Genomic DNA, 15919 nt, shown 5'->3' on the forward strand with positions numbered 1-15919 from the left:
TCTGAATATTGTATCTGATCAGTGCGTGTGCGGTTATGGCTGCGGCTGACCATGAAAGAGAAGCCAGCATCTCAGATCCTGAAATAATGCGTTATTTTCCTTGTACAGACCCTTATTGAGTGCTGCTCTGGAGGTGACAGGAAGATAGCACATGATTTAACAGCAGAATAGTGAGCGCAGCTCTGGAGGTGACTGGAGGATGAGACACAATGTAACCGCAGAATAGTGACTGCAGCTCTGGAGGTGACGACACAATGTAACCGCAGAATAGTGACTGCAGCTCTGGAGGTGATGACACATGTAACCGCAGAATAGTGACTGCAGCTCTGGAGGTGACTGGAGGATAAGACATGTTGTAACAGAAGAATAGTTAGTGTAGCTCTGAAGGTGACTTTAGGGATAAGACAGGATGTAACCGCAGAATAGTGAGTGCAGCTCTGGAGGTGGCTGGAGTATGGATGTGTATATGAGATCAGTAAAGGCGTGTTATTGATGACGGTAGCCTTCCCCCTCCATCACTTGGTGCTCGGAGGTCCCGCTCTCGGCAATGGTGGGCTCCGCTCCTGCCCTCCCAGATTGGTGCTTTGCTGCCTCTCAGCTGAGGGTTTGTTGCTTTGTGTCTATCTTGCGGCAGTGCGGGGTCTTCACCTTTCTGCCTTTTCTTCCCCAGGACACGGACGGATCTCTCCGCAGTGATTTCACTTTCAGCAGCGGCACATTAATCGGTCTCTTGGTGATCGCTGTGGCGATTGCCACCATAATCGTCATCAGCCTGGTCCTGCTGCGGAAGAGACAGTATGGCAGCATCAGTCACGGCATTGTGGAGGTGAGCGCCGACTAATGGATCCTCATTTCTCTACAGTTCCCCCTTAATCCACAGGCAGAAGCCATGGCTGTTAACCCCTTGTGTAATATTTCCCATGCCGATTGCCTCTGTACATGTACGTCGGCCTTGGGCTCACGCTGCGGGGCGGCCTTGGGCTCACGCTGCGGGGCGGCCTTGGGCTCACGCTGCGGGGCGGCCTTGGGCTCACGCTGCGGGGCGGCCTTGGGCTCACGCTGCGGGGCGGCCTTGGGCTCACGCTGCGGGGCGGCCTTGGGCTCACGCTGCGGGGCGGCCTTGGGCTCACGCTGCGGGGCGGCCTTGGGCTCACGCTGCGGGGCGGCCTTGGGCTCACGCTGCGGGGCGGCCTTGGGCTCACGCTGCGGGGCGGCCTTGGGCTCACGCTGCGGGGCGGCCTTGGGCTCACGCTGCGGGGCGGCCGCGGGCTCACGCTGCGGGGCGGCCGCGGGCTCACGCTGCCGGTCGGCCGCGGGCTCACGCTGCCGGTCGGCCGCGGGCTCACGCTGCCGGTCGGCCGCGGGCTCACGCTGCCGGTCGGCCGCGGGCTCACGCTGCCGGTCGGCCGCGGGCTCACGCTGCCGGTCGGCCGCGGGCTCACGCTGCCGGTCGGCCGCGGGCTCACGCTGCCGGTCGGCCGCGGGCTCACGCTGCCGGTCGGCCGCGGGCTCACGCTACGGAGCAGCCCGGAGCCGTGCGACAGCCACTGATGTGATCAGAGGGAACGTTCATTGCATCTGATGAACCTTAATTGCCGCTGTCAAGAGAAGTGTTTGAGGCTTCAACACGACGGTCGTCATTTCTCACGGCTGTTGGCACCTGGCGTGACCGGATTGCAGGGTGTCGGTCGGTTGCCATAGCAGTCGGGGGGCCGTCTAAACACCTCCGTGCGCTGAGCTTCGTGGAAGGAGGACGGTAGTGTAAGAGGGAGATGAACAGATCGCAGCTCAAATAAAGGGTGAAAATGCATCAAAAAAGCAACTTAACCCTTTCTTCCCCACACCTGGTTCCGTGCCGGTACCATTCCCAGCGCTATTATATTATACACATCTGTATTCAGTGCGGTGACTCCAGAACGCGAAGAAAATAAAAGGATAAATCCGGCGCGACTTGAAGATGCGAGAAGTTTAGGTTTTTATAGAGATCGCAAAGCAGAAACCAAATCACAATCCAGGATGATTCGGTCAGAAGGAAGAGAATGAGGGAAAACCAAAAATACACAGCAGAGCAATGGTGGATAGGTGGAATACAGAGGAGGTCACAAAATGCAAGAGGCCAAAAACATAGCAATGGTGGAGAGGTGGAATACAGAGGAGGTCACACAATGCAAGAGGCCAAAAACATAGCAATGGTGGAGAGGTGGAATACAGAGGAGGTCACACAATGCAAGAGGCCAAAAACATAGCAATGGTGGAGAGGTGGAATACAGAGGAGGTCACACAATGCAAGAGGCCAAAAACATAGCAATGGTGGAGAGGTGGAATACAGAGGAGGTCACACAATGCAAGAGGCCAAAAACATAGCAATGGTGGATAGGTGGAATACAGAGGAGGTCACACAATGCAAGTGGTGAAATACATAGCTATGGAGGAAGTCACACAATATAAGGGGTGCTCATACTGGACCAAAAACCTAATGAATGTGGTCCCTTGTACAGCTATGGGGCTGGGAAGTTGAAGGTATAAGGCTCTGTGCGCACTAGAAAAAGGATTTTTTTTTTTTTTTTAAGACATTTCTTGAGTGAAGGATTAGCGTACCTGTGTAAAAAAAACGCATTAATAACGCACCAAATAATGCATTCGTTTTTACTGCGTTTTGGTGAGTTTTTTTAATGCTTTTTACAGCAATAACTAAAGATAATAGATGGATAGATAGTTATAGATAGATAATGGATGGACAGATGAATAGATAAATATATAGAGAATGGATAGATGATGGATGGATAGATAGATAGAAAGATGGATAGATAGAAAGATGGAAAGATAATCAATAGAGGACAGATCAATCAATAGAGTCCTTGTGAGCACACGCTGCAGTTCTCGCGAGCGGTAGTGTGTTCACATTACTGACCGTGAGAAATGACCTGCAGTTTCCTTTGCAGGCTCGTTACGAGGCTGCATTGATTACTGTGTCAGTCGCAGCTGGATGCAAGCGTCGTGGGACCTCGGTGGATTACGCTGGAGCTGTGTGTTGAGGGGGATTAATAAAGTGGTGAAAGGGTTTTTTTAATTTTTATTTAAGATAAAGGATTTTTTGGTGTGTGTTTATTCACTTTACTTACGGGTTAATCATGTAAGCTGTCTCATAGAAGCTGCCATAATTAAGTCAGGACTTGGTGGCAGCGATGCGCTACCATTAACCCGTTATTACCCTGATTGCCACCGCATCACGGCAATCTGGAAGAGTCAATAACACGCCGGGACTGTCGCATAATGGATGTGACAGTCCCGGGGCAGCAGCGGGCTGATATTTTCGGCTTCGGGAGTGGGGGGGGGGGCATTAACCATGGCCCTCGCTCTCCCCAGCCTGAGAATACCGGGCCGCCGCTGTGTGTTTACCTCGGTCTGCAGTTTTTTTTTCTTTTGTTTTTTATTTGTAATATGTACGTTTTGATTTGTATGTGTCCGTGTGTGTGTGATCTGTGTGCGAGTGTGATATGTATGTATTCTGTGTGTGTGTGTGTATTCTATATGTCTGTGTGATGTGTGTGTGTGTGTGTGTGTGTGTGTGTCTGTGTCTGATATGTATGTATTCTATATGTCTGTCTGTCTGTGTGTGATGTGTGTGTATTCTGTGTGTGTGATATGCATGTATTCTATATGTCTGTGTGTGTGTATTCTATGTCTGTCTGTGTGTGTGATATGTATGTATTCTATGTCTGTGTGTGTGTGATGTGTGTATTCTGTGTGTGTGTGATGTGTGTATTCTATATGTCTGTGTGTGATATGTATGTATTCTATATGTCTGTGTGATGTGTGTGTATTCTATGTGTGTGTGTGTGTGATGTGTGTGTATTCTATGTCTGTCTGTGTGATGTGTGTGTATTCTATGTCTGTGTGTATTCTATGTGTGTATTCTGTGTGTGTGTATTGTATATGTCTGTGTGTGTGTGTATTGTATATGTCTGTGTGTGTGTGTGTGTTGTATATGTCTGTGTGTGTCTGTGTGTATTGTATATGTCTGTGTGTGTGTCTGTGTGTGTATTGTATATGTCTGTGTGTGTCTGTGTGTATTATATATGTCTGTGTGTGTGTCTGTGTGTGTATTGTATATGTCTGTGTGTGTATTGTATATTTCTTCGGCGCTCCATTGGGAGACCCAGACGATTGGGTGTATAGCACTGCCTCCGGAGGCCACACAAAGCACTACACTAAAAAGTGTAAGGCCCCTCCCCTTCTGGCTATACACCCCCAGTGGGATCACTGGCTCACCAGTTTTCTGCTTTGTGCGAAGGAGGTCAGACATCCACGCATAGCTCCACTGTTTAGTCAGCAGCAGCTGCTGACTATGTCGGATGGAAGAAAAGTGGGCCCATATGGGGTCCCCAGCATGCTCCCTTCTCACCCCACTTGCGGTTTGTAAGGTTGAGGTACCCATTGCGGGTACGGAGGCTGGAGCCCACATGCTGTTTTTCCTTCCCCATCCCCCCTCAGGGCTCTGGGTGAAGTGGGATCTTACAGGTCTCCAGGCACTGAGACCGGGCTCCATCCACAGACCCAGAGAACCTGCTGGATATGGAGCTGAGTATCGTCAGGGACAGGCCCTGCTACATTAAGGTACTCTGTGTCCCCGGGCAAGCGCGCACACACACACCAGCATTGCTGGGAGTGTTAGTGCGCCGGGGGCAACAGCGCAGAGCGCTCGTGCTATTAGTCACTACAGCTTTGCTGAGTGACTTTATGTATTGGGAACTGCCGCGCCGGCCGTTGCTGGGTGTTTTTTACACTGTGGCGCGGCTGGGACTTGTGGTGCGCCGGGGACTTCCGCGCTGGCCGTGCACATGGACGGCCGCGCTTATTACTCGAGTCCCCGGCTTTGCGGCCTAGTTTTCGTTTCGTTCCCGCCTCCAGCCCTGCCAGTCAGGGGAGAGGCGGGACGCTGTACAGACAGTCAGCGCCGAGGGCTGGAGTCTGCTTTGCATTCTCCAGCCCCCTTCACTGGACACAGTGGGACGCCACTTTCCCGCTCTTGTCTGGGGCACGCCCACGGCCCGCCCCTCGTCACACGAGCTGGAGAAGGACGCCGGCAGCCATTACTGCACGCCGTCCGAGCTGGGGAACGGAGACATGCTCTGGGCAACCAACACAGGGCTCTGGCGACCACACACCCGCGTTATAGGCGGGCGGTAAGCAGCACCTGAAGTGCTGACCCCACTAACTACCGAAGTGTCCATTTGTATTTTATGCCTGTATGCTATACACTGCACTGTAGGTCGCTATCTTTGGCTATATGACCTTCTAGATGGCGAGATAACAGCAGCAAAAACGCAAGGGTGCTAAGGCACAGGTTTTCTAGGCTGCTTGTATTGCATGGCTGAAGTGTTCATTTGTACTTATGCTTGTATGCTATACATTGCACTGTACGGTCGCTATTCTTGGCTATATTCTCCTAGAGGGCTGGACAACTGCAGCAAAAAAGCATGGGTGCCAAGGCACAGGTTTTCTATGCTGCTTGTACTGCATGTGCTAAAGTGTTCATTTGTACTTTATGCTTGTATGATATACATTGCACTGTACGGTCGCTACTCTTGGCTATATTCTCCTAGATGGCTGGACAACTGCAGCAAAAAAGCATGGGTGCCAAGGCACAGGCTTTATAGGCTGCTTGTACTGCATGTGCTGAAGTGTTCATTTGTATATATGCTTGTATGCTATACATTGCACTGTACGGTCGCTACTCTGGGCTATATTCTCCTAGAGGGCTGGACAACAGCAGCAAAAAAGCATGGGTGCCAAGGCACAGGCTTTATAGGCTGCTTGTACTGCATGTGCTGAAGTGTTCATTTGTATATATGCTTGTATGCTATACATTGCACTGTACGGTCGCTACTCTGGGCTATATTCTCCTAGAGGGCTGGACAACAGCAGCAAAAAAGCATGGGTGCCAAGGCACAGGCTTTATAGGCTGCTTGTACTGCATGTGCTGAAGTGTTCATTTGTATATATGCTTGTATGCTATACATTGCACTGTACGGTCGCTACTCTGGGCTATATTCTCCTAGATGGCTGGACAACAGCAGCAAAAAAGCAAGGGTGCCAAGGCACAGGCTTTCTATGCTGCTTGTATTGCATGTGCTGAAGTGTTTATGCTTGTATGTTGTACATTGCATAGATGGCTAGAATACAGCAGCAAAAAAGCAACACAGGCTTTCTATGCTGCTTTTCCTGCATGTGATACTGTTCCACCGGCAGGTTTCACTGACCCCCGTTGTGTGCAATGCTCCCCTGTAGCACTTGGTCAGCCGGGGTCTCTACTAGAAGTGGCCAAAGAAACCACCTGTGAACCCTGTCCAGGGACAGGGACGGAGATTGTCATGGGATGGAGACTTTGCACTCCAGACAGGCCATGGGCAATCTTGATTAATGCTCCCTGGCCACCCTCATTTGGAACGTACTCAGTACTCCGGGGGGGTCCCAGGCATTCCAGGGTGAAGGCTCTGACACGGACGACAGTCCCAGACAGCCTAAGCTAGCTCGCTGGGTGCGGCTCTCGGCTTCATCACTGGTCAGGGTCCCAGCAGGACGACTCTCTGTATGATGAGGCAGACGTAGCTGATCAGGGCTTTGGTCCTGACACCGCTCTCAATCCGGATACACCGGATGGGGACGCCATAGTGAATGCTCTTATAGCGTCCATCAATGGAATGTTGCATATTTCTCCCTCAGCTCCCCCAGTGGAGGAGTCAGCTTCACAGCAGGAGAAATCCTTTTTCAGTATCTCATGCGTATATTGAGTACTTTTTCTGATCACGCTGACTTCAGAGACGCAGTTCAGAAACACCACGCTTACCAGATAAACGTTTTCTCCAAACGTATTAAGGATGCACGTTATCCCTTTACCCTGATGTGGTACAGCCCTGGACCCAGGGTCCAAGGGTGGATCCCCCAATCTCCAGGCTTGCGGCTAGATCCATAGTTGCAGGGGAGATGGGAATTCACTTAAAGATGCCATTGACAGACAGATGGACTCTGGTTGAAATCTGTCTGTGAAGCTATCAGCGTGTCGGTTGCTCCGGCATTCGCAGCCGTATGGGCACCCTAACCTATTTCAGCTGGTCTTGCGCAGCTGGTCTTGAGCACATGTACATCTGTGCCGCAGGTGGTGTCCTTAACCTCGCAATGTCTGCATTGCGACTTACCCTAGTAATGCTGTCCTGGGGGGACAGTCGAGGTTGGTCCTTCCCAGGCTCGGGCAAGTCCCAATTGTACTCGTCTAAAAGGGCTCAAAAGGCTCAGAGGGGCTCAGATTCCGGCCGGGCTCATTCACGCCCAAGGAAGGCAGCAGGAGGAACCGCTACCAAGGCGATCTCCTCATGTATTTCAGCTCTCTCTCCCCGCATCCGCGGTTGGTGGCAGAATCTCCAGCTTCTGGGTACATTTAGCTGCCACAGGTCACAGACCGGTGGGTGAGAGACATTGTGTCTCACGTGTACAGGATAGAGCTCTGTTCTCGTCCTCCGGCTCGATTCTTCAGCTTCCCCCCCCCCCACCCCCCACCACCGAGCCGATGCTCTTCTGCAGGCAGAAGGAGTGGTAATCCCTGTTCCTCTTCAGGAACAAGACACGGTTTTTTCCTCCATTCTTATTGGGGTGCCAAAAAAGGGTGGCTTTTTCCGTTCCGTTCTGGACCTAAAACTGCTCACCAAGCACGTGAAGGCCAGGCGGTTCCGGATGTAACCCTCCGCTCCGTCATTGCCTCAATGTCTCAAGGAGATTTTCCTAGCATCAATAGACATCAGGATGCTTATCCCCGCTTGCCGATTGCTCCAGAGCACCAGCGTTTGCTACGTTTCGTTATTGAAGACGAGCATCTTCAGTGCGTAGCCCTGCCCTTCGGTCTGGCGACAGCCCTACGGGTTTTCACCAAGTTCAGGGCAGCAGTGGGAGCAGTCCTGCACTCTCAGGGTCACTCTGTGATCCTTACTGGACGATCCACTTGTCAAGGCACCCTCTCAAGAGGCATGCCGACACAGCCTGAACGTGGCGCTGGAGACTCTCCAGAGTTTCGGGTGGATCATCAACTTTTCAAGGTTACATCGGGCACCGACCCAATCGCTGACATATCTGGGCATGGAGTTTCACACTCCCTCAGCGATAGTGAAGCTTCTGCTGGACAAGCAGCGTTCACTACAGACGGGGGTGCAGTCTCTCCTTCAAGGCCAGTCACACCCCTTAAGACGCCTCATGCAGAGGCAGTCACTTTCGCGCAGTTTCACTGCGTCCACTTCAATGGGACATGCTTTGCCAATGGGTTGGGGAGTCGACGTCCCTAGAAAGGAACGTTTCCCTTCTCAGACGGTCAAGGACTCTCTCAAGAGGAGTCCATCCTTCAGATCAATGTTCTGGAAATCTGGGCAGTGCATCTTGCCCTGCAAGCCTTCCAGCAGTGGCTGGAAGGAAAACAGATCCGAATTCAGTCGGACAATTCCACAGCGGTGGCAGACATCGCCCACCAAGGCGGAACACGCATCGCCAAGCCTACTAGGCAATCCGGCGGATTCTGATGTGGGTGGGGGACAGAGCATCCACCATATCCGCAGTTCACATCCCGGGCGTAGACAATTGGGAAGCAGACTTCCTCAGTCGCCTGGGCATGGACACAGGGGAATGGCCTCTGCACCCAGTATGGTGTCAGGAAATCTGTAGCCGCTGGAGGATGCCGGACGTCGACCTAATGGCGTCTCGGCACAACAACAAGGTCCCGATTTTCATGGCGCGGTCTCACGAGCAAAGAGCTCTGGCGGCAGGCGCCCTAGTTCAGGATTGGTCGCAGTTCCAGCTACCCTATGTGTTTCCTACTCTGGCACTGTTGCCCAGAGTGCTACGCAAGCTCAGCTCCGCTTGCCGCCGCGCCATCCTAGTCGTCTCAGACTGACCGAGGAGGTCGTGGTCCCGGATCTGTGGCATCTCACGGTCGGCCAACCGTGGGCACTCTCAGACCGGCCAGACTTACTGTCCCAAGGGCCGTTTTTTCCACTGAATTCTACGGCCCTGATCCGGACTGTGTGGCCATCGAGTCCGAGATCCTAGCGTCTTCAGGATTATCTCAAGACGTCATTGCCACCATGAGACGGACTAGGAAGCCGACGTCTGCCAAAATCTCCCACAAGACGTGGAAGTTATTCTTATCTTGGTGCTCTGCTTAGGGAGTGTCTCCCTGGCCATTTGCATTGTCTCCTTTTTCCCCCCTTCCTGCATCTGGATTGGGGAAAAGGTTTGTCGCTCGGCTCCCTTAAAGGACAAGTCGCAGCGCTGTCGGTATTCTTTCAGAAGCGCCTAGTACGACTTCCTCAGGTACGCACGTTCCTGCAGGGGGATTATCGCATTGTCCCTCCGTACAAGAGGCCGTCAGACCCATGGGATCTGCACAGGGTATTAATTGCTCTCTAGGAGCCGCCCTTCGAGCCTCTGAGGGTTGTTTTCACTTTCTCGACTTTCACAGAAAGTGGCCTTTCTGGTAGCGGTCACGTCTCTTCGGAGAGTGTCAGAACTAGCAGCGCGGTCATCCAGAGCTCCCTTCCTGGTGTTCACCAAGATAAGGTAGTGCTGCGCCCGATCCCAGAGTTTCTCCCTAAGGTGGTATCCCCTTTTTATCACAATCAGGATATCTCCTTACCTTCCTTTTCTCCATTTCATCGATATGTAATGGCTTTGCATTGTTGGATCTGGTGTAGAGCACCCAGAATCTACATTCCCGCACGGCGCTCCTGCGCCGCTCCGATGCACTCTTTGTCCTTGTCACTGGTCAGCGCAAGGGATCGCAGGCTGCAACATCCACCCTGGCTCAATGGATCAAGGAACCAATCCTTGAAGCCTACCGTTCTACTGGGCTTCCGGTTCCATCAGGGCTGAAGGCCCATTCTACCAGAGCCGTGGGTGCGTCCTGGGCATTACGGCACCAGGCTACGGCTCAACAGGTGTGCCAGGCAGCCACCTGGTCGAGTCTGCACACTTTCACCAAACATTATCAGGTGCATACCTATGCTTCGGCGGACGCCAGCCTAGGTAGAAGAGTCCTGCAGGCGGCAGTTGCCTCCCCGTAGGGGAGGGCTGTCTTTGCAGCTCTAACATGAGGTATTTCTTTACCCACCCAGGGACAGCTTTTGGACGTCCCAATCGTCTGGGTCTCCCAATGGAGCGCTGAAGAAGAAGGGAATTTTGTTACTTACCGTAAATTCCTTTTCTTCTAGCTCCTATTGGGAGACCCAGCACCCGCCCTGTTGTCCTTCGGGATTTTTGGTTGTTTTTCGGGTACACATGTTGTTCATGTTGAATGGTTTTCAGTTCTCCGAGGTTATTTCGGAGGGAATTTGTTTAAACCAGTTATTGGCTTTCCTCCTTCTTGCTTTTGCACTAAAACTGGTGAGCCAGTGATCCCACTGGGGGTGTATAGCCAGAAGGGGAGGGGCCTTACACTTTTTAGTGTAATGCTTTGTGTGGCCTCCGGAGGCAGTAGCTATACACCCAATCGTCTGGGTCTCCCAATAGGAGCTAGAAGAAAAGGAATTTACGGTAACAAAATTCCCTTCGTCTGTGTGTGTCTGTGTGTATTGTATATGTCTGTGTATATGTCTGTGTGTGTGTCTGTGTGTGTATTGTATATGTCTGTGTGTATTGTATATGTCTGTGTGTATTGTATATGTCTGTGTATATGTCTGTGTATATGTCTGTGTGTGTGTCTGTGTGTGTATTGTATATGTCTGTGTGTGTATTGTATATGTCTGTGTGTGTCTGTGTATATGTCTGTGTGTGTGTCTGTGTGTGTATTGTATATGTCTGTGTGTCTGTGTGTATTGTATATGTCTGTGTGTGTATTGTATATGTCTGTGTGTGTCTGTGTGTGTCTGTGTGTGTCTGTGTGTATTGTATATGTCTGTGTATATGTCTGTGTGTGTGTCTGTGTGTGTATTGTATATGTCTGTGTATTGTATATGTCTGTGTATATGTCTGTGTATATGTCTGTGTGTGTGTCTGTGTGTGTATTGTATATGTCTGTGTGTGTCTGTGTGTATTGTATATGTCTGTGTGTGTCTCTGTGTGTATTGTATATGTCTGTGTGTGTCTGTGTGTATTGTGTATGTCTGTGTGTGTATTGTATATGTCTGTGTGTGTCTGTGTGTATTGTGTATGTCTGTGTGTGTATTGTATATGTCTGTGTGTGTCTCTGTGTGTATTGTATATGTCTGTGTGTCTGTGTGTATTGTATATGTCTGTGTGTGTATTGTATATGTCTGTGTGTGTCTCTGTGTGTATTGTATATGTCTGTGTGTCTCTGTGTGTATTGTATATGTCTGTGTGTGTCTGTGTGTATTGTATATGTCTGTGTGTGTCTGTGTGTATTGTATATGTCTGTGTGTGTCTGTGTGTATTGTATATGTCTGTGTGTGTCTGTGTGTGTATTGTATATGTCTGTGTGTGTCTGTGTGTATTGTATATGTCTGTGTGTGTCTCTGTGTGTATTGTATGTCTGTGTGTGTCTGTGTGTATTGTATATGTCTGTGTGTGTTGTATATGTCTGTGTGTATTGTATATGTCTGTGTGTATTGTATATGTCTGTGTGTGTATTGTATATGTCTGTGTGTATTGTATATGTCTGTGTGTGTCTGTGTGTATTGTATGTGTGTCTGTGTGTATTGTATGTCTGTGTGTGTATTGTATATGTCTGTGTGTGTATTGTATATGTCTGTGTATATGTCTGTGTGTGTCTGTGTGTATTGTATATGTCTGTGTGTCTGTGTGTATTGTATATGTCTGTGTGTGTATTGTATATGTCTGTGTGTGTATTGTATATGTCTGTGTGTGTATTGTATATGTCTGTGTGTGTATTGTATATGTCTGTGTGTGTCTGTGTGTATTGTATATGTCTGTGTGTGTATTGTATATGTCTGTGTGTGTCTGTGTGTATTGTATATGTCTGTGTGTGTCTGTGTGTATTGTATATGTCTGTGTGTGTATTGTATATGTCTGTGTATATGTCTGTGTGTGTCTGTGTGTATTGTATATGTCTGTGTGTCTGTGTGTATTGTATATGTCTGTGTGTGTATTGTATATGTCTGTGTGTGTATTGTATATGTCTGTGTGTGTATTGTATATGTCTGTGTGTGTATTGTATATGTCTGTGTGTGTATTGTATATGTCTGTGTGTGTATTGTATATGTCTGTGTGTGTCTGTGTGTGTATTGTATATGTCTGTGTGTGTGTATTGTATATGTCTGTGTGTGTATTGTATATGTCTGTGTGTGTATTGTATATGTCTGTGTGTGTATTGTATATGTCTGTGTGTGTATTGTATATGTCTGTGTGTGTATTGTATATGTCTGTGTATATGTCTGTGTGTGTCTGTGTGTATTGTATATGTCTGTGTGTCTGTGTGTATTGTATATGTCTGTGTGTGTATTGTATATGTCTGTGTGTGTATTGTATATGTCTGTGTGTGTCTCTGTGTGTATTGTATATGTCTGTGTGTGTCTCTGTGTGTATTGTATATGTCTGTGTGTGTATTGTATATGTCTGTGTGTGTCTCTGTGTGTATTGTATATGTCTGTGTGTGTCTCTGTGTGTATTGTATATGTCTGTGTGTGTATTGTATATGTCTGTGTGTATTGTATATGTCTGTGTGTGTCTCTGTGTGTATTGTATATGTCTGTGTGTGTATTGTATATGTCTGTGTGTGTCTGTGTGTATTGTATATGTCTGTGTGTCTGTGTGTATTGTATATGTCTGTGTGTGTATTGTATATGTCTGTGTGTGTCTGTGTGTATTGTATATGTCTGTGTGTGTATTGTATATGTCTGTGTGTGTATTGTATATGTCTGTGTGTGTCTGTGTGTATTGTATATGTCTGTGTGTGTATTGTATATGTCTGTGTGTGTCTGTGTGTATTGTATATGTCTGTGTGTCTGTGTGTATTGTATATGTCTGTGTGTGTATTGTATATGTCTGTGTGTGTCTGTGTGTATTGTATATGTCTGTGTGTGTATTGTATATGTCTGTGTGTGTATTGTATATGTCTGTGTGTGTATTGTATATGTCTGTGTGTGTATTCTATAGGTCTGTGATGTGTGTTTACTCTGCTCCGCTTCCTCTTCCTGTCATAATGACATCACTTCCCTGCAAACCGCAGGCAGCGATGTACATTACCGCAGGTAAACCGCGAAATACCGCAGGGAATAACGCAGGAAAACGCAATGAAGCGCACATAATTTGCTGCCTGCGTTATTCCTGCGCTATTTCATGATTACATTGCAGTCAATGCAGTGAATAACGCAGTTCGCTGCAGAGAAGTGACAGAATTTTCTTGAGAAATAATCGCGGTGTGCGCACAGCTAATTTTTTTTTCCATAGATTTTGCAGGGGAATGTCTGCAGAAAGGTTACAGCCATTTTCTCAAGAAATTTCTGCAGCAAAAAAGGCGGGTAAAAACGCAATGTGTGAACAAGCCTTGGAGTTTCCTAGCAGACTCTGTGACTGTGGATGGTACCGGCTGTAGTAGGGATCTGTAGGACTTGTTCGGCCCACACTGGGGCGCCCCATCACCGGTGACGGCTGTAGTAGGGATCTGTAGGACTTGTTCGGCCCACACTGGGGCGCCCCATCACCGGTGACGGCTGTAGTAGGGATCTGTAGGGCTTGTAGGACCCTCACTGGGGCACCCCCATCACCGGTGAAGGCTGTAATAGGGATCTGTAGGACTTGTTCGGCCCACACTGGGGCGCCCCATCACCGGTGATGGCTGTAGTAGGGATCTGTAGGGCTTGTATGACCCTCACTGGGGCACCCCCATCACCGGTGAAGGCTGTAATAGGGATTTGTAGGGCTTGTAGGGCCCACACTGGGGCACCCCCATCACCGGTGAAGGCTGTAATAGGGATCTGTAGGGCTTGTAGGGCCCTCACTGGGGCGCCCCCATCACCGGTGACTGCTGTAGTAGGGATCTGTAGGGCTTGTTCGGCCTCACTGGGGCGCCCCCATCACCGGTGAAGGCTGTAGTAGGGATCTGTAGGGCTTGTTCGGCCTCACTGGGGCGCCCCCATCACCGGTGGCTGCTGTAATAGGCATCTGTAGGGCTTGTATGGCCCACACTGGGGCGCCCCCATCACCGGTGACGGCTGTAGTAGGGATCTGTAGGGCTTGTATGGCCCACACTGGGGCGCCCCCATCACCGGTGACTGCTTTTGCTGCCCACCATTGTGTTGTGTATTGCTCTGATCTGACCGTCTCTTTCCTCGTAGGTGGATCCCATGTTAACCCCTGAGGAGCGCCACCTGAACAAGATGCAGAATCATGGCTACGAGAACCCCACCTACAAATACCTGGAGCAGATGCAGATCTAAGAGTGGGGGTGGGATGGGGCGGGGGTCTACATAAGCCTGGGTGGGGTATGTACTTGGAAACGGGGCCAAAGATACTGGGGGGCATTGATTTCACTGCTGACCAATGCGGATAGATCGTCCGGGACTCTTGATCACTTCCAATATTTTGTTTTTCTGTGTTTTTAGCCGGGTGACAAGATAGGGTTAATCAGCGTCTTCACCGAATCTTTTCTCTTTTTGTCGTGTTGTTTTTTATGAATCAGATGCCATCGCTGTGAGTCTTCTGCATACGATATACATAGATGAAATATAGATATATATATATATATGGCCGGGCCGGTGGTCTCCGCGCTCCCGCCACCACGCTCTCGCCTCTTTCTATTCGCTTATTTAAGAGACAAAAAAAATCAAAATGTACAAAATTTATAAAGATTGGTCCGGACAGGAGCGGTGGCCGGCGCGGCGGACTTTACTGTAGGATAGACGGCAGCGGTGGGACTACAACCACCAGCCTGCCCAGGAAATCCATCCCGAGTCTGCAATGTGACGAAACGCCGAAGTTTCTCAACCGCTCTATGGAGGAAAATGAAAGGGGCCCTCCACTGCGACGGTCTGGCTGGAGGATGACTACTTTATACTACTGATGTGCATTCCGGGCCGGTACGCGGCCGCTGCAGGGACGCCCATTTGTTCTAGTTACCAGTAAAGCGGATAGTTTCATTCCCCGGGGAGGGGGTTCTGTTTGGGATCACCCACCACTTTGAAACCACGCACTTTACTGACTCCGCCCCTTCCCATGTCAAAACTTTATTGGTAGTGAGAACTGGATGGGGCCAGATCCTGCATTCTGATTTTAGGTGACTGCGTCCTCGCGGGGTGCCGCCGCTCGCCCGGGGTGCCGCCGCTCTCCCCACCCGTCTGTTTGGCTTATCAGCGCATCATCTCAGTCTAAGGTTCTGGTAACCTGTGGTCGTGTCTTTTTCCTGCAGTCTCCTTTTATTGTGTTTTTTGTTTTGTTTTTTTTTATTTTTTTTTATCTGAATTATTAATTCAATCGCACTATGCACAGATTCTACTTTACCTGCAAGATCCCTTGTGTGTTCTGTGGGAATGTAAAAATTGGAGAAAACACGTCAATAAACACTAACTTCCATAAAGCCGCCGTCTCGGAGTGGTGTGTGCGCCGGGACTCTGAGGGGTGTAGTGATGGGCTGTGACCAGCAGGAGGCGCCCCCAGCCATACAGTACGCAGCCTCTCTGCTCCTCACCTGCACATAATGTCAGGGAGCTGCACTCTTAAGTTCTGCTCTGAAGCACACACAGCCCCCTCCCCTCGAGCAGGAGTAGTAGAGGGGTTCTCTGAGAGTTTCTACATCATGCAGAGCAGCCATGAATCCTGTTTGTAGAGTCCCATCGGGCCATTTTATCCCTGTGAGGATCTCGCATTCGGACGGCTTTGGTCACGGATCGGTGTTATGGTCAGGAGACAAAAGATCTTGCAAAAATCCCATAAAAAGGTTGATGATAATACACAAGAGTAGTTGGAA

The 15919-nt window shown here is 49.6% G+C and overlaps 1 protein-coding gene across 7 annotated transcripts in view; it reads left to right on the top strand.

Moving 5' to 3' along the window:
- The window catches only part of APLP2 (amyloid beta precursor like protein 2), a 51589-nt gene extending 36060 nt beyond the window's left edge, over positions 1 to 15529 (top strand). For all 7 annotated transcript variants that reach the window (XM_075327509.1, XM_075327506.1, XM_075327508.1 and 4 more), the window contains 2 exons: positions 671 to 826; positions 14292 to 15529. In XM_075327509.1, coding sequence (XP_075183624.1) covers positions 671 to 826; positions 14292 to 14393 — 258 coding nt within the window. In that variant the 3' untranslated portion in view covers positions 14394 to 15529. The remainder of the gene's footprint in view (positions 1 to 670; positions 827 to 14291) is intronic.
- Positions 15530 to 15919: the final 390 nt, after the last annotated feature.

This window comes from Anomaloglossus baeobatrachus, chromosome 11 (genome assembly GCF_048569485.1).
Source record: "Anomaloglossus baeobatrachus isolate aAnoBae1 chromosome 11, aAnoBae1.hap1, whole genome shotgun sequence".
NCBI classification, from domain to species: domain Eukaryota; kingdom Metazoa; phylum Chordata; class Amphibia; order Anura; family Aromobatidae; genus Anomaloglossus; species Anomaloglossus baeobatrachus.